Raw genomic sequence first — 24892 nt, forward strand, 5'->3', positions numbered from 1 at the left:
CAGGTGCTGGTGTCTCAGAAGGTGACTGCTGCCTGTCTCCCCCTGTCCTGCTCTCAGGGGAGGGGAGGGCATCAGGCCCACGCTGCAGGCAGCAGAGGAAGATAGCATAGCTCCTGGTCACAAGGTGCTGCTTGTGAGAAGCCTGTCCTGTAGGCCAGGCTGTGAGATTCCTTCTGGCAGGACAAGCAGCAGCACTTCAACTTGGTCATGGGGCTCAAGGGTCCCACTGAGAGCCCTGGGTGGGAAAGCACAAAGGGAACAGCATTCCTGACAAGGCAGGACCAGTATCAGTACAAGAGCTCCTTCTCCATCCCAGGCTTTTAAAAGGATCTTGGGGGAAAAAAACCCAAACAAGCATAAGAAAGCCACAAAACTGGATTTGCAGCCTCCAGAAAGAAGCCTGCAGTAAGAGGCTGAACAAGCACAATCCCTTTAGCTTATTACAGAACTGAGAAGCGTTGCAATTCCAGCATGTAAGCTGTCACAAAAGGAAATTACAAAGGGCTGAAGGCTTTTTAATAGGAAAGAGGAAGGGAAAGCCATCTACATTCACCAACGCTTGTTCTTAGCAGTGTGAGCAATGGGACCTGTACCCACTACCCTCAGCCCTGCTCCCTGCAGTACACTTTGGCCAGACACCATCTTTTGCACTCAGCATAGAAGTAGCTGGGCAAAAAACCTGATGCTCAGGCCAATGTGACAGGGCTGAGCAGCTAAAAAGGTTCAGGATTACTCATGCTGCTCAGGTCTGGCAGGAAGTGGCCAGAGCAAATGGCTTCTCTCGGCTCTCAAAAGTAAGAGAAATGGCAAGGCACAGAGCTTTGCTGTAGCAGTTTTCCAGCCAGTTTGAAGAAATTTGCAGCAAACTGTTCCTCCCCCACTGTCAGGCATGGCTGATATGGGAAAAGTGTCCAGTGGTCAAATGGCAGTCACTTTCTGCATGGCACAGATCCCCTGGCCACGGTTTTGGGCAGAAGAGCCTGCCCGGAGTTTGGTAAAGAAAGCTGATTGTAAGGACTTCAGCCTCTCTGGCTTTGTTCTATGGCCAGCTCCACATCTCAGCCCTATTGCACATGTGCCCCACTGCTCTGTGCCACAGTGCTGCTCCTGGCAGCCTCCAGGCACGCCCAATGTGGGAGAGAGAGCTCTGGCCCCGTGTCCAGGCTGATGCTGCTGTGAGCCCTGCAGGATGCAGCCCTACAGCGGCAGCAGGGCCCTCTGCACATGGACAAAGGCACAGCACAGTTATGCAAGATCTGAAGGGAAGGAGAGAGAGGAGGAATCTGAGCCGGGTAAGAACAGAGGGTATTTATCTATCTAGAGGATTCTTTACATATTCCTTGCTCTCACACACACACACCCATGCCTGTACCAGGCACAGAAGGGCCATTAGTCCATAATACACCCAAGTGGCTTTCCAGGGAGTCTCAAACAAATGGAGGTCACCTTCAAGAGGACTCCCAGCTGTTCCACTAACAGGATTCTGTGTCCTTGGACAGGGGGAACACTGGAGTGTCCTCAGGAGCGCTGGGACTTCAGACGGTTCCTGCGGCCGGCCTTGGCCCCGCGCTGGGCTCCCTTCATCAGGCCCTTGAACTGGCCCTGCATTTTCGCCCGCTTCCTGCAGGGAGCAAGGAGCAGGAAGCTGGTTTGGAGCAGGCACTGGGCACACCTAACCCATGGGGATGCTGCTCCAGACTCCGCAAGGAGTGGCACAGCAGATGACAGGAGGCATGCAGGATCAAAACCGTTCCCACTCCTGTGCCCTTCCTGGTTAGCCTCACCTTCTGTTGAGTTTAGCTCTGTTCAGGGGGATGTAGGCATAGGGGTCGAGTTGGCCCTTCTTCTTCACGTCACCTTTACCTTTCTGTGGGAGACAGTGACATGAGAGAAGATGCAGCACCAGGGAAGATGCATGCATCCCATTCCAGTGCAACCCTGCCACCTGACTATCCCAAAGACTGTGTTGCAGTGGGGTGCCAGCTCAGCACACTGCCCTGGGAGCTGATTTCCCACCAACATGATGCTACAGACACCTGCTTTGAGCAAGGATAGGACAGGAACTTTGAAATGGGCTGGCAGTGTTCAGAGATACTGAGCATTTGGTAACTCCTCTTGGAGCAGAGATCCCGTCCAACCTTGGTGCTACAGGACCAGACTCCCAACAAAAATGGTGCTTCGTGCCCCAGCAAGTCCAAGCATCCCCACAGACAAACCCTGCGACCCCATGGCTCCCTCACCTTGGATCTATACTCTGCACCGAAGGCTGGCTTCTTGTTCAGTGGCCGATGGATCCCAGAGCCTCCAGCTGGAAAAGAGAATGTACGTTGGAAGGAGGTCTTGGGCCTCCCCCTGCCCAGTCCTAGCCTGTAGTAACTGTTCCTGCTTTTGTCTCCAGCTCTTGGTGTCAGGACAGCAGAGGGGTGGCCATTTCCCACAAGTAAAATCTCAGGAGAAACGTGTAGAGAACTGTCTGAAATTAATGAAGGCAAATGCACCTGGGGAGAAATAACCCCAAGCACCAGTTCGGACTGGGGGCCAACCTGCTGGAAATCAGCTCTGCAGAGAAGGACATGGGGATCCTTGGTAGAAAACAAGTTGTTCAAGAGCCAGCAGTGTCCTTGTGGCCAAGAAGGCCAAATGGTGTCCTGGGGTGCATTAGGAAGAGCTTTGCCAGCAGGTCCTGCCCCTCTAACTCAGCCCAAGTGAGGATGCACTTGGAATGCTGTGTCCAGTTCTGGGCTCATCAGTATAAGAGACACATGGAGCTCATGGTCCAGTGAAGCATTAAGGGACTGGAGCATCTCTCTTATGAGGAAAAGGCTGAGAGCTGGGCCTGTTAGACCAGAAAAGAGGCACCTAAAAGGGCACCTCATCAATGTCTTTAAGTATCTGAATGGAGGTTGTCAAGAGGATAGCACCAGGCTCTGCTCACTGCTGTTGGGTAATAGGACAAGAGGCAATGGCAGAAACTGATGCACAGGAAGTTCTTTGCTATGTGGGTAACTGTGCATGGGAACAGACTGCCTAGAGAGGCATTCTGGAGTCTCCCACAATGGAGATATTCAGGAACCATCTGCATGCAATCATGTGCCATGTGCTCTGGGATGACACACGGTTCTGGCCCTCTGGGGATCCCAGACTGGGCAAAGGCAGAGGATTTACCTCTATACTGAGAAGAGGCTCCACCCTCAGCTTCCTCATCGTCTGGCTCCTCTCTGAACCGACGCTTCTGACTCTTCTTCTGCAGAAAAAGACAGCAGGAACCCTGCAGCTGGCTTGGCCTTACAGTTCTGCCCTCCCATCGACCCCCAACCTCCTGCTTCCTCACTATGAGCACCAAGAGACTTTCCAGACAGCACATCCCCATCCCAGACAACTTCTTGCACCCCTCCAAGCAGCTGGCAATTGCCTGGTGTCCCCACTGGCCTCTTGGGCAGAGCTGCAGCTGCCATGGCACAGGCAGTGGTTTGGCGAGGATGAGTTCCCCCAGCATCTCCTCAGGACCACGAGCCCCATACTCACACTGCGGAGCCCCACATCTTGCAGCACATCTGCCATCTCCTCATCTGCTCCTATGGTACAGGATAAGAAGGTCAGTGTGTGATGAGGGCATGGCAGAGCCCTGGTACTGTGCTAGCCCCTGGAGGGGGTGGCAGCACCAGGGTGCCTCTGCTGAACCAGCACCTTCCTGATGATGTAGGTGACTGCTTCCCCTGGGCAGCGGCCCAGAAGAGAGCCACTTGGTGTGACACAAAGCCATACCAACTCCTGCCACTTTCACCCACATCCCCCCAAGATCCCACGTGCAGGTGGCAGGATGAAAACCATTCAGAGACCCAGAGCAAGTCTAGAGTGGCCCCTGTCAGCCTGGGTAGTACCTTTGCCTTCATCATCATCCAGCTCCTCCTCCTCTTCATGGATGATCAGGCGTCCGTCCTCAGACATCTGGAAATCATGGCTCACTCCTCTGGACCGCTTGGAGCCTGGCTTGGTGGCTGCTCACAATGAAATGGGTCAGGGCCTAGAGAAGGATCCAATTCTGGGGGCAGCAACCCCCAGGGCCCCTGTGCATTGCAGCAGCCCCTGCCCCATCCATCCCTCCCTAGCCCCATCTGAAGCTCCACTCCTTACCCAGCACCCGCTGGGACACATTAGGGTCCAGGAAATTGAGGGGCTCATCATCTTCCCCTTCCTTGAGCCATGCCTGGCCCTTCTGCCGTGCTTGCTTCCTCCACTCCTTGCTCCGATGCCGTTCCTCCTCTTCTTCCTCCTCATCCTCTGAGTCAGCCAGGATCTCCTCCATACTGGTCAAAAGGTGGAAAGGATGATGGAAAATGGATTAAGCCCAGGGGTGCACCCTGCCCCACAATGAGGAACAGCCCTGGAGATGTCTCCAGCATCTCTAGGAGCACCAGCTGAGCAGCTGCAGTGCCAAATCCCCTGCGGGGGCTGCTCTTCTTTACCCTGAGCCCATCTTCACCTGTGTCCTCTGGGCTGTGGTGCTGGTGCCTCCTCCTCATCCATATCTGCAGCTGCCTTCTTCAGGGCACGCTGCTTGCGGCTCCGGGACTCTGCTTTGCGGATGTTCACCAGCACTTTATGGTACTCAGCTGGCAGCAGCCCCTTCACCAGCTCAAAGCTGAGGAAACACACAGAGAGCAGTCAGCACCCACCTTCTCCTGCACTGCTTCCCAGAGAGCTCCCTCACCACCCCAGGACACCCTGGCTTACCCGAACTTGCGGATGAACTTGATGAAGAGGTTTCGCAGCTTCATACGGAAGTGGCGCCTCATGTCATCTGAAAGGTTCCCCACAGCCTCCAGCTGTCAGGACAGAAACCCTCAAGACCAAAGCACACCTGCCTTGGGGACCCAGCCTCCCAATCTTTATCTGCGTGGCCACCTTGTCCACCCTGCTGCCATCTCTCCATGCCTGCCCCAGGTAAGGCCATGGGGAGGTGTCCATGCTTGGTGGTGCTAGTTCATGGGGCTTTTTTGGCACGTCTATGCCAGGATGCAGGAGAGAAGCCTCCTCACTGCCATCTCAGCCACTGAGATCAAGGTTGTTTCCTTGGCTCCCAGGCAGAGTGCAGCTGGAGATGCTCCTGTCTGCCCAAGGCAGACACAGCTTTGCCCACCACCCTCCTCGAGGCACCCTGTGCATGATCTCACCATTGTCTGGACATGCTTGGCCAGGAGCTTGGTGTCCACCAGGAGCAGTGTGACCTTCAGGAATCCCAGGGCTGCCTTGACCACATCCCGTGTGCGGGAGGCCAGCAACAGGCAGATGTTCTGCAGGAGCTGCTCCACCACACTGAACTCCAGGTGATCTGTAACCACGGTGGGACTCAGCCACAGATGGCTTCCTCCCAGTACCCACCTTCACCAAAGGGCTCTGCCTCGTCCCCCCAGCCCTCCTGCTCACCTTTGAACTCGAAGAACAGGCGGGTCAGTGCCAGCACGGTGCAGCTGATCATGGTGACCGAGCCAGTGAGCCCCACGTAGATGAGGAGCAGGAAGCGCTGCATAGCCTCTGCAAGAGGGGGATGACTCAGGGCCCGACTCGCTCTGCGTCCAGCAGCATCCCTGGCCATTGCAGCAGAATGCTTGGCCTGGGTCTGACCTCCCTGGGGCCAGAGTGGCCGTAGGGCTGAGCAAGTAGAACAGAAGCTCACCTTCAGGGGTGGGCCCAAAGCGGATGAAAGCATGGCCCATCTCCACGAGCAGCATGAAGGCGTTCTTGCGGGCCCCCACTGACACCTCCTTGGTGCACAGGATGACCTGGAGGAACACAGCATGTCACCACTGCTGCCACTACCACAGCCAGAACCAGCCAGCTCCTCACAGGAACCCTGCTCACCTCTGGGACCAGGGCAGTGACAAAAGGCTCGTGCTCTGCAGACAGCTGCTTCACAATGTGGAACAGGCATTTCAGCCGTGGCTGGGGAAAGAAACAGACCAGCACTGGTACACCAGCGACACACACCTGGTTACCCTGCCACCCACCCTATCCCTTCCCTTCCAGCAGTGCTGATCACCACCAGCACAGCCCTTGCTCTCACCCTCTTGGCTGGGGATGCTGCGCTCTTGAGCGAGTCCAGCAGCGCTGCCTGCAGCTCCTGGAGGTGGGAGTGGACGAAGGCCTGGCAGGGAGCGTGGGGAGCAGCACACACCTCCTCCAGCACACGGTATGCCTTCTTCTGCATGCTGCGCTCTTTGCTCTGCAGGGACAGCCAGCATGCTCCCACTGTCAAGGCAGCCCCTCACCATGGTGTCTGAAGAGACACCAGGACCCCAGACCACCCAGCAGAGACCTATCCCCTAAGGCAGCTGCTCAGTCCCTAGAGTGTGGGTTCAAGCTGTCAGAAAGCAGAAGGTGCCCTACTGCAGCCCCAGCTCCTCTCAGGGCTGAGGATCAACTCACCTGGAGAGAAGGCTGGATGGTACAGTACAAGGAGTCCAGGGACTGCTCATCAGCATAGGGTGCCATTGCCACTACCAGGTCCAGGATGGAGAGTCTGCAGCAGAGAAGGACACACAGCTGCAGCTGTTATCTGTGGCATCACATCCCAACCGAGCTGGGACACCAGCTGCAGGTCACATCAAGTGCACAATGGTGGCAAAGCCCACACAGGACAATGCCCTAGTGCTGCTCACCAGGAGCATGCCATGAGTTTTACCCACTAGCATCAGCTCCCAGGTGTTACCTGGCAAACTCAGAGCTCTCAGGACTGGTCAGCTTTGCACTGGCTTTCTCCAGGAATCCACACACCATCTGCAGGGCAGGCACAGAGAGCAGGATCAGAACTGATTGAAGCGAGTGCTTTTACAAGAGTTTACAATCCACCTGGCAAACAACTTGCTAAAGGACTTTGTGAAGACCAGAAGCACCAGAGAGTCCAAAAAGACCTGGACAAATTCACAAAGAGCTTGTGCATGACGGGTGAGATGTGATTGCAAGACTGGGAAATCCCAGACTGTGGGTTGGAGAGGTCTCCCTGCCTATGAAGGCAGGAAGGACTGCTCTCTGGTCAAAGCCTTTCTACCTGTCCTCATCAATTAGGCCTGCACCAAAGCCCCATCAGACTGAGTCCAGCTGGGAGATTCTGGCCCGAGCCAGGACAGCTTGCCCCAGTGCCCCAGAGGCCCCTCACCTGAGGATCTGTGATGGTCAGGTAAGCACGGACAGTGTCCAGCACAGAGCGGCGCTGAGCACTTGTGCCCCCATCCTCCTCGGGTTGGCTGTACACGTTGAACAGGATGGGCAGGAAATTTTTGGCAAAGCGACCCACTTCTGCCCGCTCAGCATCTAGGGAAAGGATGACAGGGGGCTACAGATCAGCATTTCCCCTCCCACAGGTGGCAGGAACCCCCCACAAGGATCTGTTTCCCCCCAACCTGTCTCGCAGCCTTTGTGGATGAGGGTGCGCAAGGCCTGGCACACCGTGGGGCGGAGATCGGGGCGCTCACTGATGGCCATGCCCAGGGTGCGGGCCAGCCCCTTGAAGGCCCCCAGCACATCTGTGGGATGCGTGCAGAAGCCAGGAAGCAGAGTCCAGACCTGGAAGGCAAAGGAAAAGGTGGGAGGCCACAGTCTTTGCCCCAGCCACTGCTCCCCAGCCTGGTACCAGGGGTACACTATGGCAAGGCTCCCAGGCACTGGTTGTCACCTGCCACTGCAGCGTGTCATAGATCTTGGCCTCCACACTCTTCCCAGCCTGGGTAAACTCTAGGGCTGCAGAAGAAAAAGAGATGAGCGGAGCAGAAGACGTTGTAAAGCCTTGTTCCACCCCAGGGCAGAGAAGGGAGGTCCCACAGAACACCCTGGACTGCTGAGACCCCTAATATATGCTGCTTTCCTCACCTCTGCTTTTCAGGGCAGCCGCCAAAGGCAAGAAGTAGCTGTTGAAGAAGCCAAGGCGTGCACCCTGCACGTTGTCCCGCAGCACTGGCAGGAGCCAGCTGCGGGGGAAATCCAGCGTCTCCCTGGAGAGGAAAGGCATGGTTTAGGAGGGTGTGGGGCACTGCCAGCATCAGCTCCTGGGCACAAGGCACCTTCACCCAGCCCCAAAGCTGGGCACAGGTAGGACTAGCAGCCATACCTGCAGCACTGCATGGGGAATGAACGGGAACATAACAGCTGCAAAGCTGCTATCCCGTGACTGTACTCACTCCTTGCCATTGATCTCCAGGGGCACAGCTTCCAGGAGCACCTCGGGACCCATGGTGCTCACAGCAGCCCCCACTGCCTGGTCCACTTCAGCAGTGTAGGGAAAGTGTGGGGAGAGACGCAGGTCACACAGGGACTGGAGACACTGTGGGGACGTGGCAGGACAGTCACAGAACAGCCATGTGCACAGGGCTGGCACATATCACTCTTCCTGCCCAGGGATGCTAGCTGCCCTGCATGTCCCTGTGCCGAGCATCCCAGAGCTGTGCACGCTCTGGCCACACGTGGACAACAGAGCAGGGCAAACAGCATGGCCCTGCTCCAGCTGGAGGGGGCAATGCAGCCCAGACAGCAGTGCAGTCACCCCACCAGCCTCTATGGATGAATCTGTGCCCTTTTAGTCTGGCTCACCTTCCTCATGATGGGATGGCACTGTTTCCCACATGTCTCAAAGAAGACCTCCAACACTCGCAGAACTTCATCCCATGCTGCATGGAAACGGTATGTCAGCCCTTCCTCCACTGATCTGGGGAGAAGAAGGAAGATGGTCACACTGGCAGTATTCAGGGTGCCCACCAGGCCTGCTAGACCCCATTGAGGACTGGCCAGAGGCTGGCCAGAGCTCAGCCAGACCCATGGGCAGCCCCTCCCAAATCACTGCACCTCACCTGAACATCTTGCACAGATAGGCAGCAGGGGCTGGGGCAGATGCAGACACAGTGCCCACATCCTCCATGTGGGGAGCAATACACTCACTCAGGATGGTCTGCAAGGGCAAACAGGAAAAATGGGACAGGTGTTGGACCACAGAACCCCCAGCCTCACAGGCACAGAGGGGCACGCCACTCGCTGGCAAGCCCCAAGCCCCATAGCTGAGCCCCCCACAAGGCCCAGGGTATCCAAGCAGGGAGAGGTGTCTGAGTGTGGTACCTCCAGGGTCTGTGCTGCTGCTGACACCACCTGGGAGTGTGGGGAGAGGAAGCAGTTCATGGCAGCAGTGAAGAGCCGGGGCAGGTGAGCCCAGCACAGGTCCTTCTGCAGCCTGGAGAGGAAAGAAAGGCAGATTAGAGACCAAGCAGGCACCTCTCCCCTCGCCCAGCCATGGCCCCCATCTGCACCTGCCCAGGTTGATGTGAGCCCTCTCCATGGTGGACAGCCAGGTCAGCAGAGGCTGCAGGTCACTTGTGCTGGGCACATAGTCATAGAGAGCCTGCAGAAGCAGAAGGTTGGGTGGGTGGGTGGGTGCTGTGCAACTGCCAGCTCTGTCCCTCCCCACACTGGTAGCCCACACTCACAGTGATGATCTGGGCATTGAGCTCAGCTGGCAGGCAGGCCACACTGGCCTGGGCGCTGAAGAGGCTGTGGAAAGCTTGCATGGCACACGCTGTCACCAGCTGCAAAGGACATGGTGTCAGGAGAGGGGGCTCTGCTTTGAACCCAGTCCCCCCTATCCCTAAGCAGGCTCTGCCCTGGAAAACTCAGCACTACTGCAACTATGCTGGGTCTGCATAGCCTCCCTCTTCCACAGCAGTCAGGACAGCAAGCTGTCCTGGGCTCTTTTCCATTTGCATCCTGCATTTCCAGGCTCCCAGTTGACAGCTGAGAGAATTTGATCCCTTTCAGAGTGTAGCCCATGGGGAAAGGGTCTGGCCTTGTCATCCCTGGAGTGGGAACACTCACCACATGGCTGAGGGTCATGACTCGGAGCAAGGTCTCACAGCAGGTCTTCACCACAGCTGCAGGGAAGCAGGGCAGCACGTCCCGCAGCAGGGCAAGGACATGCAGGGTGGTGGTGGCCTCCTTGGCACCTACAGGAGCAGAGCAACCTCTGAGCCTGTGGGACACCACAGCAAAGCCCTGCCCAAGGCAAAGCCCCCATGATAGCAGTGGGGCTGACCCACAGAACACTCCAGAACACACAGAGTGAACACTCCCCTAACTTTTGGGAACAGGAAAGCACCGGAATGGCTGAGGAGGCTTCAAAAAACCAAAGGTGCCCCAAAGATATCTCATACCCTCCCCAGCAATCCAGCATGCTGCAATCTCTCCTCTTCCCTCCAAGTCCTTATTCTCCCACAGTGGCAGAGTCCCCCACATGCAGCTACAGACTCCATAATCCAGTGCCCCACACCTCCAGCTTTTTCAATCTCCTGCACACAGAACTTGGCAGTGGAGGGTGCTGCAGGGTGATGCTCAGGGGCTGCATCACCAAACATGAACTCGCTGCCCCTCAGGACAGAGCACACGCCATGCTGCGCTGCTTTCCGCACCTGCAGGAAGAAGAGCCCAGGTGAGCAGAAACTACAGACCCAGGGGTACAGCCATCCCCAGAAACAACCCCCCAGAGCAGCATCATCTTCTGCCAGAAGCACTGGGCTCTCACCTTGGGCTTGGTATGAACACAAAAGCTCAACAAGCCATGATAGACCTGCAGGGTGACAGGGTAGCTCCAGGCTGCCAAGTCTTGCTTGCGTAGCAGTGTGGCCAGGCAAGAGAGGACCTGTGGCAAGGGAGCAGCAGGGACATTAGCATCACCCCACAGAGACATCTTCCTTTCACTGCAAGGGCCTCAGGCCGAGCACCCAGCACCACCCTACAGCAGCAGCCTTGACCCCAGCACTCAGCAGACCCCGGGGAGAGCTGACATAGCTGGCTGCCTCTTGGCTACTCACCCATCTCAGGGCAGAGGTGGAACTGCTGCAGGCCTGTGAGGACACGATACTCATGAAGGCTTTTGAGGCATCTGAGAACTTTTTAATAAGAACAGGGCTCGGGACCCTGCCAGGAGAAAGGGACATATCAGTAGGGTGAGGAGCAGACAGCTGGTAGTAGTCACAAAGGGGACTGCATCGCCAGCTCATCCCAGCTGGATTCCTTCCCCAGCCTGGGGAGGGAGGACAGCACCAATCCCTTTTCCATGCTGGGGCCTGGTAACTGTCTCTGCTTCTCTGCCAGCCACTCACCGCTTTAGGACAATGTTAAGCAGGTAGGCGACAGCAGACAGTGACTCGGGGGACTCCACTGCCTCCAGCGTGGTCATCTGGGAACAGAAGGGATGACTAAGGGATGGGGTGCAGGGGGTCACACCAGGCCAGCCCTTCCCCACCCCCTGGGGAGGGGGAAAAGAAACCAGGAGCAGCCCAACAGCATCTCTGCTGAACAAAACCACTCAGGCTACAAGCACAGACCTTTCTCTATCCCTTCTCAGAGCCCACCCACGCTGCCAGTAGCAGCTCCCCTCACACCCTTCCACACAACCAACACTCACCAGTGCAGCAAAGTATTCTGTCTCACTCTCCTTGCCACCTCGGGAGCGGATCACCTCTGTCACAGCTGCCAGCACGGCACAGATCTGAGAGCAGCCAGCACAGCTGGTCAGCACCTCTCAGCCTCACAGCCAGGGGCCATCCCCCCAGACACCCCCCTTCCCCAGCCCTGCTCTGCCCGTACCTCTTTGTGAGCAGCAGAGTTGGATTCCCAGAAGCGCTGCACCTTGCTGAAGGTGACGTTGGTGCAGTCGCTCAGCCCGCTCAGAAAGGTGCCAGAGGATTTCTCTGTGGCAGCCTCCTCAGCACTGCCCTCCTCCATACGCTGGGCGCTGTCACCCGCCCGCTCCAGACGCAGGGACCCCGACTGCAGCTCATTGTGCAGCTTCACTGCATCCACCGTCAGGTTACTTTTCTCTGCAGGGTGAGAGATGTGTCAGAACTGAGGAGTCACACTGCTCCACCATTCACCCCGAAATCCCCCATGCTCCCCTCCCCTCCCAGCCAGACTGGCTTGGCTGGAGCTCATATCCAGCACGTGGAATACAGGTGCTGCTTTGCCCCAGTGGGCAAAACCACAAGAATAACTGTAAAGAGCTCCTTGTTCCTGTGCAAAGAAACCAGAGCACTGTCCAGTCATCTCTGATGACAGAGAGCATCATGTCCACTCAAATATATGCCGGTGTGCCAAGGCTTTAATAACACTGAGATGCTTCTTGTACTCTGCCCTACTTATCTTCCACCTGAAGCCCTAGCAACCAGACAGCCAGGACAGATGCTGCATGTTCCTGTGAGTCCCAGCTATCAGCCTGTATCTGCATGAGATGTTGAGATGAGATTTTCTTGGCCAGGCATCTGCATAGGATGCACGAAAAATATTTCCTTGGCCAGGAGCAGCCAGTGCTCTCAGAGTCCTCTGGCACACTTTTGGTTTACTTTCCCCATCATATGGCCAGCTGAATGTTAGTTTGTCACGTTCCTCATCACACCAGACACCACAGCAACACTTAAAGATATGATGCACCATGCGATGCCCCATTCCGCTTCTGAGGCCTGCTGTCACTACGAGGTTAACTCCTTGCGCCTTGGTCTCAGTTTCCTCCCCGGTTTGCTGCCTCCGCCTACCTTGGAACTGTCAGCGGCTCCGCTCTCACTCCTGCCCCAGCCCCAGCTCTCGGAGGACCCCAGGGTTCGCCCCGCAGCCCTCCGCGGCCCTGCAGCCCTCCTGGAAGAGCCGGGCACATGTCAGGAGCCGCCTGCCCCTGCCCTTACCTGCCGGCCGGCTGCAGAAGCGGCTGCGGGCAGCCAAACGATGCTGGCGAGTCTCGGGGTTGGAGTCGCTGCTGTGGCCTTTCCGCCAGCGCTTCAGCTTGGCCGCGGCTCCCAAGCGGAGCCTCCCGCTCCGCGCCATGCTGGACCCGGCGCCACGTGCGGCCGCGCCCACAACCCTGTTTCCGCTTCCGGCGCCAGCCGCCATCTTGAGTCAGGGCGGCCCTCAGGGAAGACCGCGTGCCGGCCGAGCGGGTGACAAGCGGTGTCGGGGGAGCTCAGCAGGGTCGTGCCCAGTCGGGGCAGAGTTGGGAGACCCGACGGGCCCAGGGCCAGCCACCGGCAAGAGCCCACCAAACATCCCCGTGCCCGAGCCGCGGCCGTGTGAAACCGCTTAGACCTAGCCCGTAGCCCCGGCCGAGGAGTCACGTGTTACGTATTACTGTGTGTCGTGACGTCACGGTGACGCCACGCCCTGAAGGTCGCACCGCCCTTCGCGGCCGCGCCATGTGGTACGTGCGCCTCCGCCTGGCGCGCGTTCAGCGCATGCGCCTCCCTCCTCCCACGGGCGGCGCGCGGGGCGGGGCGGGGCCGAGCGGGGGCGTTAATCGCGCGCGGCAGCGGCGTGAGTAGCAGCGCGCCCCGGTCCCTCCGCCCGCCATGGCCGCCGCATACCGGCTCGTCCTCGTCCGCCACGGCGAGAGCGCCTGGAACCTCGAGAACCGCTTCAGCGGGTGGTATGACGCCGACCTCAGCCCCGCCGGGCAGCAGGAGGCGCGGCGCGGTGGCGAGGCCCTCCGAGGTACCGGTGGACCATGGAGGGGGTGCCGGCCAAGAGGGGGGTCGCGGGGAACGGGGGAACGGGATGCGGCCTAGTGCGGCAACGTCGAGCCTAACGGGTGCTGGTTTGGGGCTCTCCGATGCTGGGCGAGGGCCTCCAGTGCCGGGTCGGGGGTTCAGTGCTGCTGGGTGAGTCGTAGGTATCGCAGTGTGTTCGTTATCCGGTACCGGTCGCGTCCTGGCCGCGGCCGCTTTCTGTGAAGACGAGGACGCGACCCGTACCGGTGCAGTGAGGCCGCCGCCCTTGCCCTTTTCACCGATTGCATAAGGCCGGCCACTCACCTTCCTGGTCTTCCCCCGCCTCCCCCTTTCCCCGTATTTTCTAGATGCCGGCTATGAGTTCGACATCTGCTTCACTTCGGTACAAAAACGGGCGATCCGTACTCTCTGGACCGTCCTGGATGCCATTGATCAGATGTGGTTACCCGTTATCCGGACCTGGCGCCTAAATGAGAGGCATTATGGGGCTCTCACGGGTTTGAACAAGGCTGAGACAGCAGCGAAGCACGGTGAGGCGCAGGTCAAGATCTGGAGACGCTCCTATGACATCCCTCCACCTCCCATGCAGTCTGACCACCCCTTCTACAGCACTATTGCAAAGGTAAGACCCGTTGCTCTTTGACTTCCTCGCTAAGGGTCTCTTAAAAGTTACCTACAGCATGGCCTGGGTTCCTGTATAAGGTCTCCTGTGTGTCTCTGTTGCGTTATCTGGGGCTGTTGTGCATGGTGTTCATAGACTTCAGGCTGAGTTTATCCTGCTTCCTCCCTGTGGAGTTGAACCCCTGAGCATTTTACAGACAGATCCAAAGAAGAGGGCACAATATCTCTGTTAATCATTAGTGCCATGACCCATTGATAAATGTTTGATCTGATTTCTTTGCCCAGATAGGCAATGTATGACTTATCCTAGGAGGGCTCATGGCCCTGACTGTGGCTCATTGCAGCTCCAAACCTCAAAGGCACTTTCTTGCTTCCAAGCCTGGCTTTGCTTACATGTAGTGAGTCCTCAGGTAGAGAATCTGGGGGAGAGATAAAATCTTGCCACCTTCTTCCCACACTGGATGGGGGGCACTGGGCTGCTGCGTGAGCACGGTTGTTCTCCCAGGATCGCCGCTATGCCGACCTGACAGAGGACCAGCTGCCAACGTGTGAGAGCTTGAAGGACACCATTGCCCGGGCTCTGCCTTTCTGGAACGAGGAGATCGTCCCACAGATCAAGGAGGGCAAACGAGTCCTCATTGCTGCTCACGGCAATAGCCTGCGTGGGATTGTCAAGCACCTGGAAGGTAGGTCACCCCTGCAGGGACATCCCAGGGACCCCTCCTTCCCTAGCTGCCACTGTGGGAAGGTGCAAGAGTGACGGCACTGCTGTGTTTGCAGGCATGTCAGAAGAGGCCATCATGGAGCTGAACCTACCCACTGGCATCCCCATTGTCTACGAGCTGGACAAGAACCTGAAACCTGTCAAGCCCATGCAGTTCCTGGGGGATGAGGAGACCGTGCGCAAGGCCATGGAGGCCGTTGCTGCTCAGGGCAAGGCCAAGAAGTGAGGGCAGGCAGCAGAGCACCACGTAGTAGAGCCCCCTGCCATCCCCCACCCCTCTGTTCACACCCCCACAGTTGTAGGAACTCAGAGCTGTGGAGCTGGAGGTGCTCCCCACGGTTAGGCCCATTCCCTCAGAGCAGGCTCCCCTCTGCAGATAGCCTGGGGGCTCCGGGGCGAGGGCTGGACACGGAGGTCTGGTGTGAAAGGGAGCCCTGTCTCTGCCAGGCAGCGACCCCACACCTGTCCATGCTGTGATCCCAACCCTCAGACCCTGTCTGCAGAGGGACAGGCCAAGCAATCCCTTGCCATGCCAGGCTCCTCCTTTGCTTTGCATCCCTGGCAGCTCTCATCACCTGTTTACTGTAGTTTTGTCACTTGATTTAGTCCTCCTGGGAGCAGTGAGGCAAGTGCAGTGCCGGCAGTGACCAAGGTGGGTACCCCATCCCCTCGTGGGTGCGTGGCACAGTGACTGGGATGCCACTGGAAGGGTTGTGTTTTGGTGCACGTGGTACAGCACCCCAGGGTGGTACTCATGACTCTGGGCCCAGCTCTGCCAGCCCCTGCTTTAACTATACTGCCTTCAGACAAGGGTGAGGGAGGGAGCCTGTTGCCTGGAGGTGTGTGTCTGCACCATGCTTCCCCCAGCTGATTCCCATGCTCAGCCTGCTGGTGAAGCAGGTGCTGTTGTGTCCCATCCCTCATGTGTGTACGTGGCCTGTCACTGTGGCCTCCCTCCTGCCGGTGTCGTGAGCCTGGGCTTGCACAGGGTCGGTGTAACTGTCCAACCATAGCAGCTGTCTTGTTCCTGTTCAATAAAGGAGTAATGCGCAATAAGGAAGTGTCCACGTGTCTCTGGGCCATGTGGGCTCCATGCTGCCAGCACGTGCACATGCAGCAGTCACTGCTGGGCACGCACATGAGTGTGCAGAAGCTGTGCCAGGCTCAAAGAGCAAAGCTCAGCTCTGCAATCTCTGCCCGAGAGAGTGATACCCTGCCATGCTCTGGTTTTTGGGCTGTGTGTGCCACACCCTCGTCCCAAAGAGCAGGGCATGCAAATGTGGCCTGAGGAGATATGTCCCCAGGCTGCTCTCAGCCACCGCCCGGTTAGTGGTGTGCTGAGACAGGCTCTGCTCCAGGCTTGACTCCAGTGTAGCCCAGCGCTCTGTGTGGTTGGTGTCACTCCATCACTCCCCTTCACCAGCACTGAAAATGTGCTTCCTTCTGCCCCTGGTGCTGTGGAAGCTGTTCCCTCACCTGCCTTGCTGCCGCAGCCAGATCAGAGTGCCGTAGATAACTGGCTCCCCCACTGACTAAAGAACAAAGCAGGAAGCTCTCAAAAAAAATTTATTATACAAGTAGCAAACCTGTCCTTGCCAGTGGAGGCCTGGCTGAACCTGTGAAGAGGGTGGGAACCCAGGGACTGCTCTGGCTCCACAGGCCCCAGTGCTGCAGCCCTCTGCCCCCTCAGGTGTTAGGTCTGCAGGAACTGGGGCTGCACCCGGGCCACTTTACGGAACTCCTTGGTGTGTGTCCGTGGGCACTGCATCTCGCACCAGCTGATGGGCACCATCTGCACCCCTGGGGACACAACACATCAGGGCTGCTCCTTCCCAAGCTTGCACTCCTCCATGTGGAGAGGGAGGCAGCTACATCAGCTGCCCCTAAGGCAGGGATGAGGCAGCACTGTTTCAGCCTGTCTCTGTCCCTGTGCTGCCCCTACCTGCCTCACTGCGTGCCACCACCACGCCCAGCTCGTTCTCTGCTGTGCTCAGCAGGTAGTTGGACTGTGCATCCCCCAGGGATATCTGGTTGGACAGAGGTTAAGGGAAAGACTTCCACAAGGGAGCCTGAGCCACCCCACTGCCCCTGAGGGGGAAGGATACAACTTTGGCCAGGACGATGTCACTGGGGCGGAAGCTCTTGTACACTTCTACCTGCACAGGAGAGAGCAGGCAATGCCACACAGTGCCAGGCTGCTGTCAGTGGGGGGACAGGGCCCCACAAGCAGAAACTAGGGAGCAACGTGTATAGAACAGTTCCTGGCAGTGGCTCACTGACCTTATCCTTCTCTGTGGCTCGGATATCTTCTTTCCTAAAAAAGGAGATGGAGAGATCTGAGTGCCAATAAGCACAGACAACTCAACAGCCTGTGGCAGAAGCTGTCCCAGTCTCCCTGGGCGCTCAGCAGGACCTGCTGGACACCAGCCCAGTGCTCAGGGCAGAGCTCCAGCTCAGGGCAGCCAGCTGCACTGCCCACCACAGCCTTCCTCCCCGTGAAGGGAGGGGATCCTAACCTTTTCCCTACCGTATGGTGCCTCGGAAGGTGGATTTCAGCGGCGTGGAGCCAACATACAGGATGTGGACCTTGGCAAAGCGAGAGTTAATACTGCAGACCTGCATGTAGGAAAAGGGGACTCAGTGGTCCAGGCAGGGAAAGGGCAAGGAGCAGGCAGGGCTGCACGGGGAGCTCAGGTCTCACTTGGCCTCCTCCACCTTGTGACCAAGCAATGGTGGGACACCTGGCAGCAAGCCAGGTGAGGAAGATTATACTTGTGCAATTCGAGGCACCAGAATAAGGCTGAGACCTGCAGTGATCCCAGTCCCTCTCCCACCACCAGGAACATAAGAAAACTAATCTCTGGTCTGTGTAATCCTTTCTACAAGCTGCTTGAGGCACTGACCTGCATGCTCCCTGCCCCAAAAAGAGTTATGGAAGGAGAGCAAAGAAAATTGTTCCCTCAAGCCCACCTCAGCCTCAGGGCAGGTGTCCCTCATGCCAATACTCACTTTCTTTGTGAGTGAGAAACTCAAGGGAGCCCCTGGGCTGCCCCTGCCCTGGTGGGAGTTGTACAGAGGGGACTAAGAAGCTCAGGGACTCCTCACCCCACCCTACCCGTGTGCAGGAAGAAAGTTCAGTAGGAGACAGAGTCGAGGCCCATGCAGTTTGTCAATGCAGCGCTCCAGTGCCCCACCTTGCATGTCACCACAGCCCCCACGTTGGGCAGGAGCTGGGACTCGCTGTCTCTCACCACCGACACCACGGGCAGCTGCAGGGCAAGACACGAGGGTCAGCACAGGGCACAGCTCGTGCACAGGATCACCAGCCGAGCCCACTGGAGTCCGATTCCCCGTGGCAGCCCAGTCTCCAGGGAGGCTGTGCAGCCTGGGCGCACAGCACTGAGCCCTGGGGAGGAGCAGCCGTGCCGCGGCCGCGCCCACCTCGTTGTCCTCATTCCTTCTCTCCAGACAGCCCGCCAGCGAGGAGAAGATGAAGCCATGACGAGTGTAGGTGCCGCTGCCAGCCGTGGCCTCCTCCGTGCTGCACAGCCGCTCACCTGCGACATAGGGGCTTCAGGGGCTGCCGGAGACCCGGCCCCGGACCGCCCCGGACACAGCGCTCGCTCCCAGCCGGCCTAGTGCGGGGCATTCCCGGGACAAACTCCCCCGTACTGCCTCGTCCCCTACTCCTCTCCTAGGCCACCGCGTCCCCTTTCCGGGCAGTAGCAGCCCCAGCCCCAGGAGCCCCGCACCGCCCCGGGCCGCACTCACCAGGGACGCAGTAGCGTGCGGGAGGCGCCATGCCCGCTGCCGACAGGGCATCACCAGAAAGCCCTCACCCTATTGGTTCCAGACTTCAATTCTGCCCTGTAAGCGTCGCGGCTATTGGTTCTCGCCTACCCGGCGTGAGACATGCTGGGAGCTGTAGTCCGGTTGACGGCAGCCGGTGCTCCCGGCATGCCGTGCGCGGGCGCTGCCCGTGGGCCGGCAGGGCCCGGGCATGGAGGCGGCGGGCGCCGGGCCCAGGTCGGCGGCGCCGGGTGGGGGTGTCAGGGCCTTGCGAGAGGCTCTGGGCTTGTGGGGGCTGTGGCTGCCGTGGGGCTGGGCGGGCTGGGCGGCGATACAGAGGTGCTCTGGGGCGGGGAGCGCGGGGGCCGGGAGGCGATGGGGGTGCTCCGTGTGCTGTGGGGCAGGAGGTGCCTGTGCGGAGCCGGGAGGCCGTGGGGTCTGTGGCCATAGGGTCTGTGGCCATAGGGTGCGCATGGGATGGGAGGCAGCGGGGGCATGCTGCTGGTCTGGAGGGGCCGGGATGCTGCGGGGCAGGGAGGGCCGGGGTTTCGGGGCTGGACGCGGTGGGGCTGTAGGCGAGGGCAGCCTTTGAGGATGGGGCTGAATGGCGGAAAGTGTCTTGGCGCTGTGGGGCTGGGTGCTGCTGAGCGGGGGAGCCGGGCGCTGTCAGCCACCGGAGGGTGCCACAGGGCTGCGCCTGGGTGCCTGGTGCTGGCACGGGAAGGCCTCCTCTTTGCCTGGGGTGGGGCCAAATCCAAGGATCCCCACCCCTCGGCTGTAAGGTTGGCAGTGCTCTTGTCTGTGCTGGTGGTTGCTGTCCCATTCCCATGGGCTCGGTGCCCCGCGGGGATGTGGGGATGGCCATGGGCAGGGCGAGGGCTGGATCCCAGTGCCCGGCTGGGCAGGGGAAAGTTTTGTGACTCTACTGGAGCCTCATCTCTGTGGTTGTGCTGCTGTCTTCAGGCAGCTGCCTGGGGACAGTGGGTCTTGCTCTGGAGCAGGCTGGCTGCCTCCCCTGTGGGTTCCCTGCCCAGCAGCTGCCGCTGTTGTAGGTGAGGAAGCTTCTCGGGGGGCAGGAAGGTGCTGTGTCTTTGGAGGAAAGGGCTGACCTCAACACCTGCTTCTGGCTGCAGTATTTTGTCTTTTACCACACTGACAGCACAGGGATGTGTGCCACCAAAAGGCTGCACGGCAGGAAGTTGTTGCTCCTCTTTGCACCTGCTGAGTTTCAAAGAAAAGCTTTTGGCAAACCAAAGGGGAAATGTGGAGAAAAGAGTGATGAAAGCGTTTGCATATCCCACCTCTCCCATACCAGGGCAGGAGCCCTGCCTGTGACCTGGAATGGGCTGCTGGGTCTGGGGTCCTCATATCCAGCACATCCCAACCTTGGGGTCAACCCCACACTCCTCAGGCAGGGTGGGGGAGAGCCCTGTCTCCTTTGGGCAGCCCATCTGGATGCTGCAGCTTCTGCCCTCACCCTCCCTGGTGCTCCCCAGGGGCTGTGTTGGTGGGCACAGCAGCGCAGAGAGACGATCCCTGCTGGAGGGACTCTGAGCTCTGGCACCAGAGCCTGGCACCAGGCCAGGGCGAGTGCTTGGCCCAGGCTCAGAACGTGCCTTGGCAGGACCCTGGGGCAGCCTTGCTGCTTAATATTGATGGGTATTGCCTGCACGGGTGCCTGGGGCCCCCAGCCCTGCAGATCGTTTTCCCATGTGCTGAGCCAGATCGGGTTCCTTGTCACTCCCAGCAAAGCTCTCAGGCAGGACAAGGGGCTCAGCAGGCAGGGGACCACTGGCCCAGGGCTGTCCCTGGGCCTCTCATTTGCTGGTGTGGGGCACTGTTCAAGGATGGAGGCGAGGAGAAAGAGGAAGTGTTGGGACTCTTGGAGTGAGGCTGTGAAGCTGTGAGGGTGGCCTCAGCAACTTGGTCCAGAAGTTGAGGTGAAGGAAAGTAGCATCCTTCACTTTAGGGAGGGACTAGGAGAGGAGGGATAATCCTTTACTGGCTCATCCACATTTTTGTTGTGTGGATTCCCCTATTCATGAACATGTTGGGAAGGGCTGAAATCATCCCTGGAAATGGCCCAGCATCCTGGATGTTCATGCCTTCTCTGGTTTCCTTTGAGTCAGACTCTCCGTGTCACTCCCCCGGCCCCCTCCCCGCTGGGAAAGACGAGATGGGACCAGAGAGCACCTGAGCCCAGATGCTGAGGGGCCTGTGCCCCCTGCTCCGTGCAAAGAGACATCCCGGCGACAGCGGCCCCGCTGCCTCCAGGAGCTCAGCTTCTCCAGCTCGGCATCCTCGTCAGCTCAGGGAGCTGCACTGCCGGCATCAGCGCGTCGGGGACAGCCAGGCAGCAGGGTGGCCTGCCCACGCCCAGCTCCTGTCCCCCCAGGCGTGGTGTGGCGGGGATGAGGAGCCGGCAGCGGATGTTTGCCGCCGTGATGCGCCTGCTCCTCAAGTGCCTGCGGCTGGGGCGGCGGCGGCGCTTCAGGCTGCTGCGGCAGGTGGAGCAGCTGTGGCACTACGGGCAGCTCTGCCTCCGCTCCTTGCTCTACAACTCCTTCACCAACGGCGATGTGGTGCTTGACTCTCTCTTCGAGCCGGTCTACTGGCTGGTGGACCATGTCACCCGATGGTTTGGTGTGGTGAGTCCCCCTCTGGGGCAGGGTGCGCGTGGTGCTGGGGCAACGGGCTCAGAGCTGCCTGTGCTTCAGGCAGGAAGTGAGCTGGGACCTCAGTGTGTGGTTCAGATTGGTTTCCTCTGGCTCTGTCCTGCTCATGCCTCTTCCCAGGCAGCAAGGGGCAGGCGCTGCCCCCTCCAGTGACCAGGTCCCTTTCCTGTAGGTGTTTGTGGCACTGGTGATCGGGCTGACGAGCTCTATTGTGGCCATCGTGTACATCTGCCTGCTGCCCCTCATCCTGCAGACCTACACACCTGCCTGGATATGCTGGCACCTCGCCTATGGACATTGGAACCTCATCATGATTGTCTTCCACTACTACATGGCTATCACCACTTCACCTGGGCACCCACCACAGGTGAGGCACCACGTGAGCTACAGATGGTCACTGGGAACAGCCTGGTGATGTTGCAGGATGCCTCTAAACTGGGGAAGCTAGCCTGGGCAGTGCAGAGTGGGGAGGCACTGGGGTGGCACAGAGGAGAGCAGGAGTGCAAGATGCAGTGTTTAAGATGCACAAATCTCTTCTGATCTGTGCACAGGCCAAGAACGACCTCACTGGTGTGTCCATCTGCAGGAAATGCATTGCCCCTAAGCCAGCTCGCACCCATCACTGCAGCATCTGCAACAGGTAGGACACACTCCCTCTGCCTGGGGCAGCCTTTGGAACCCTGTTCCTCACCCCCTGCCTGCCCCAGTATGAGACAGGGGCCCTTCCCCTGTGCTCTGCCACCTCCTTTCCCTGTCGCTTGTAGCCTGCAGGGCTGGGGGGTGCCTGTCCCCTCCCAAACACACCCCTTGCACTGGCTCTGACACTGGCACCGGTCTCCTCTCTCCCAGGTGTGTGCTGAAGATGGACCACCACTGCCGTATCCTTCTGCAATACTAACCCATGGCACACTCCTGGGGGGAAGCAGCACTGCTTCCCCCTTCTCTCCCAGCCCCTTTTCTCAAGGAGACAGCCAGCATAGGAATGGGTGATGGGAGCAGGGCCCAGAAGAACTGCCCTGGGCCCTGGGTTGGATTTGGACCCATGGTCTGTTACAGTTATGTACCTTTAACCCCAGAGGCAGCCTGGCTAAACAACTGTGTGGGCCACTACAACCACCGCTACTTCTTCTCTTTCTGCTTTTTCATGACCATGGGCTGCATTTACTGCAGCATCAGCGGCTGGGACATGTTCCGGGATGCCTACGCAGCCATTGAGGTGAGCAGCTTCTCCTGCCATGCACCAAGACTGCCTGGCTTCCCCAGGCTGAGCTTGCAGAGCAAGGCTGGGCCAGCCCCAGCCATATAGTGACTGTGCTTCCCCTCTTCCTCCTCCTGCAAGGCCCCCAGCTGTTCTGGTCCTGTGGGGTATGAGGGGAAGGGTCCCTGTCCCACTCCTCTGAGACACATAACTGGTGCCCTGTTTTCCGTCCCCCTAGAGAATGAAACTGCTTGAGAAGGAGAGACTGCAGGTGGCTGCCAACCAGGTGGGACATCCCTGCCCCCCAGCTGCTCCAGGCAGTGTGGAGCAGAGCTGCTGTGCAGGCTGGGTCCTGCTTGGGGCTCCGTTCTCAAGGAGCACCCCACATCAGAACCAGCCCCCATGTTCATCTCACATTTCAGAGAGCTGGGGCTGGTCAGGCAGCTCTGCTACGGACAATGCCTCCAGCAGCTTGGGGTTTGCCTCTCTGCACCCAGCTTCCAGGGGCTTGGGTTGGTGACAGCTTCTTGGCATGTGCTACTCAGGCCATGGTCTCCTGGTGAAGCTGCAGCACTACATACACATCTCTCCATGACCACCAGCTGCAGTGTCCTGACGAGGCCCATGGCTGCTCCCTGCCCCCTTACCTCCAGCCCACTGTTCCTCACACCTGTGCCAGCTCTGGGTGTCTGTCTGTCTGTCTCGTGGCTATCCCAGCTGCCTCCCCCTCACCCTGGCTGTTGCATTAGTTCCAGCTGCAATCCTTTCTTGCTGTCTAAGCTCTGCAGCAGGGAAGGGTGCAGAAATCCCTGTCTGGCTTCAAGCTGTAAAGCAGTTTGGGTAATCCTCCCCATCTGGTCCTTTTTCAGACATACTACCAGACCCCACCACCCACCTTCACCTTCCGCCAGAGAGCTTTCCACAAGAGCGTGGTCTACCTCTGGGTCCTGTGCAGGTGAGGGGGCCCAGGGGCTGGGGAAAACAGAATGAAGCCTGTGACATTGCTTGCCATCTACCTGCCTGTAGCTGGGCTTGCTCACTCTAGCACAGATGTTGCTGCCCTGCCAGCCTTTGGGCCACGGGGAAGGAGAGATTTTGTCTGTCGCAGGAGATTAGACAAGCCAACCCACTTAGGTGGCTGTGGGTGTGGGGAGGCAGCCTCAGCCCCCACCAGCTGCAGTGCCAGGGAAGGAAGGTCTGTGTTCCACCTGCTGTCCCTTGTCATACCTAGCTCGGTGGCGCTGGCCCTGGGTGCCCTGACGCTGTGGCACGCTGCCCTCATTACTCGCGGGGAAACGAGCATCGAGCGGCACATCAACAGAAAGGAGAGGCAGAGACTGCAGAAGAAAGGCAAGGTGAGCCTAGCCCACGGCACGGGGGCTGGCTGGGGCAGAGCTGGATGTGATGTGCCTCTCCCTGTCCTGCAGGTCTTCAGGAACCCCTACAGTTACGGCAGCTGGGATAACTGGAAGGTGTTCCTCGGTGTGGATGTGCCAAGGTAAAATCCTGGGGAAGCCCCTGCCTGAGAAGGTGGTGGCTCAGCAGCCCTTGGGGTTGTAGGGACAACAGGGGCTCTCCTTGGGCTGCTGGGGGAGAGGACAACAGCAAACATTGATACCACACTGCACTGCACTGGGCTTTGTAAGGTGTGGAAGATGTGGACATCATGGTCTTGTGCCTCAGGAGCCCTGTCTGGTGACAAGGTGGCATGCCCAGCACACCTTTGCCAAGAGAATCTGAGCTGAGGAGCTCAGCCATTGATTGTGGCAGCTCAGGATATGGTTCCTCAGAGCTGAGAAGCACCAAGACTTCACCTTTTGGCTGTGGCCTCACTTTCCCCACAGGCACTGGCTCACCCGTGTCCTGCTGCCCTCTCCTCACCTGCCCCACGGGACAGGCCTGAGCTGGGACCTGCCTCCATGTGTGACGGAGCAACGCACGCCACTCCTGGCAATCTGAGGCCCTGTGCTCTGGAAATCCCTTCCTGCAGGCAGGGGAGTGCATGGGGAAGCCACTCCACACTGCAGCTTCCTTTGGCCAAAGTGCCTGCAGAAGGCTGGCACATATCACTGACTGAAGCCAGAGCCATGGGGAACTCTTATGGACAGCGTTGGTGCCTGGACACCTGCCCTCTTGGCTCTTGGTGGCTGCAGGCAGCCCAGGGGTGAGGTGGCAGAGCTGCTGCTCCAGCTGGACAGTGCTGCCCTCATTAGCACAGGTACAGGCCAGCATTGGCAGCATTGGCCCAGCTCAGCTCTCTGAAGGGCTGGGCGCAGAGGATGGCACCCCCAAGTGCTCCCCGGGGAGTCTTTTTAGGACCATTACTAAATACTGTTTTTTTTTTTTAAGGAGTCTGTTT

The 24892-nt window shown here is 58.7% G+C and overlaps 4 protein-coding genes across 8 annotated transcripts; 2 read left to right on the plus strand and 2 right to left on the minus strand.

Moving 5' to 3' along the window:
* Positions 1–1288: 1288 nt before the first annotated feature.
* Positions 1289–13158, minus strand: RRP12 (ribosomal RNA processing 12 homolog). Its single transcript, XM_054637030.2, has 34 exons — positions 12711–13158; positions 11623–11855; positions 11441–11524; positions 11136–11212; positions 10845–10950; positions 10556–10672; positions 10304–10442; positions 9853–9980; positions 9468–9566; positions 9291–9382; positions 9103–9214; positions 8841–8938; positions 8584–8698; positions 8175–8317; positions 7867–7988; positions 7673–7737; positions 7401–7563; positions 7157–7311; positions 6710–6777; positions 6427–6520; positions 6065–6223; positions 5863–5943; positions 5678–5783; positions 5428–5535; positions 5175–5332; positions 4735–4826; positions 4484–4642; positions 4135–4307; positions 3882–3998; positions 3526–3575; positions 3166–3244; positions 2241–2308; positions 1785–1867; positions 1289–1621 (listed from the first exon to the last, which is right to left on the minus strand). The coding sequence occupies exons 1-34, from the start codon at positions 12913–12915 to the stop codon at positions 1519–1521; spliced, it is 3951 nt and encodes a 1316-aa protein (XP_054493005.2). The 5' UTR covers positions 12916–13158; the 3' UTR covers positions 1289–1518.
* A 117-nt stretch (positions 13159–13275) lies between these two features.
* Positions 13276–15927, plus strand: PGAM1 (phosphoglycerate mutase 1). Its single transcript, XM_054636981.2, has 4 exons — positions 13276–13509; positions 13874–14148; positions 14653–14833; positions 14928–15927. The coding sequence occupies exons 1-4, from the start codon at positions 13368–13370 to the stop codon at positions 15095–15097; spliced, it is 768 nt and encodes a 255-aa protein (XP_054492956.1). The 5' UTR covers positions 13276–13367; the 3' UTR covers positions 15098–15927.
* Positions 15928–16422: 495 nt separating this feature from the next.
* Positions 16423–18754, minus strand: EXOSC1 (exosome component 1). 2 transcript variants are annotated; one of them, XM_054637100.2, is made up of 8 exons: positions 18643–18754; positions 18313–18428; positions 18066–18140; positions 17399–17487; positions 17152–17185; positions 16977–17027; positions 16814–16898; positions 16423–16671 (listed from the first exon to the last, which is right to left on the minus strand). In XM_054637100.2, exons 1-8 carry the CDS (start codon positions 18671–18673, stop codon positions 16565–16567), a joined length of 588 nt encoding a protein of 195 aa, XP_054493075.2. In that variant the 5' UTR covers positions 18674–18754; the 3' UTR covers positions 16423–16564. The 2 variants fall into 2 exon arrangements, with proteins under 2 accessions (XP_054493075.2, XP_077039114.1); XM_077182999.1 differs by lacking the exon at positions 18313–18428 and having other exon boundaries at positions 18643–18699.
* Positions 18755–18779: 25 nt separating this feature from the next.
* Positions 18780–24631, plus strand: ZDHHC16 (zDHHC palmitoyltransferase 16). Of its 4 annotated transcripts, none has more exons than XM_077182996.1 (11): positions 18780–18897; positions 20790–21308; positions 21508–21702; positions 21887–21975; positions 22185–22213; positions 22418–22551; positions 22772–22819; positions 23403–23488; positions 23765–23888; positions 23961–24031; positions 24378–24631. In XM_077182996.1, the coding sequence occupies exons 2-11, from the start codon at positions 21072–21074 to the stop codon at positions 24490–24492; spliced, it is 1128 nt and encodes a 375-aa protein (XP_077039111.1). In that variant the 5' UTR covers positions 18780–18897; positions 20790–21071; the 3' UTR covers positions 24493–24631. The 4 variants fall into 4 exon arrangements, with proteins under 4 accessions (XP_077039111.1, XP_077039113.1, XP_077039110.1 ...); XM_077182998.1 differs by having other exon boundaries at positions 23765–23883; positions 24378–24515; XM_077182995.1 differs by having other exon boundaries at positions 23765–24031.
* The last annotated feature ends 261 nt before the right edge of the window (positions 24632–24892 follow it).

Source organism: Agelaius phoeniceus, chromosome 9, assembly GCF_051311805.1.
Source record: "Agelaius phoeniceus isolate bAgePho1 chromosome 9, bAgePho1.hap1, whole genome shotgun sequence".
Classification (NCBI taxonomy): domain Eukaryota; kingdom Metazoa; phylum Chordata; class Aves; order Passeriformes; family Icteridae; genus Agelaius; species Agelaius phoeniceus.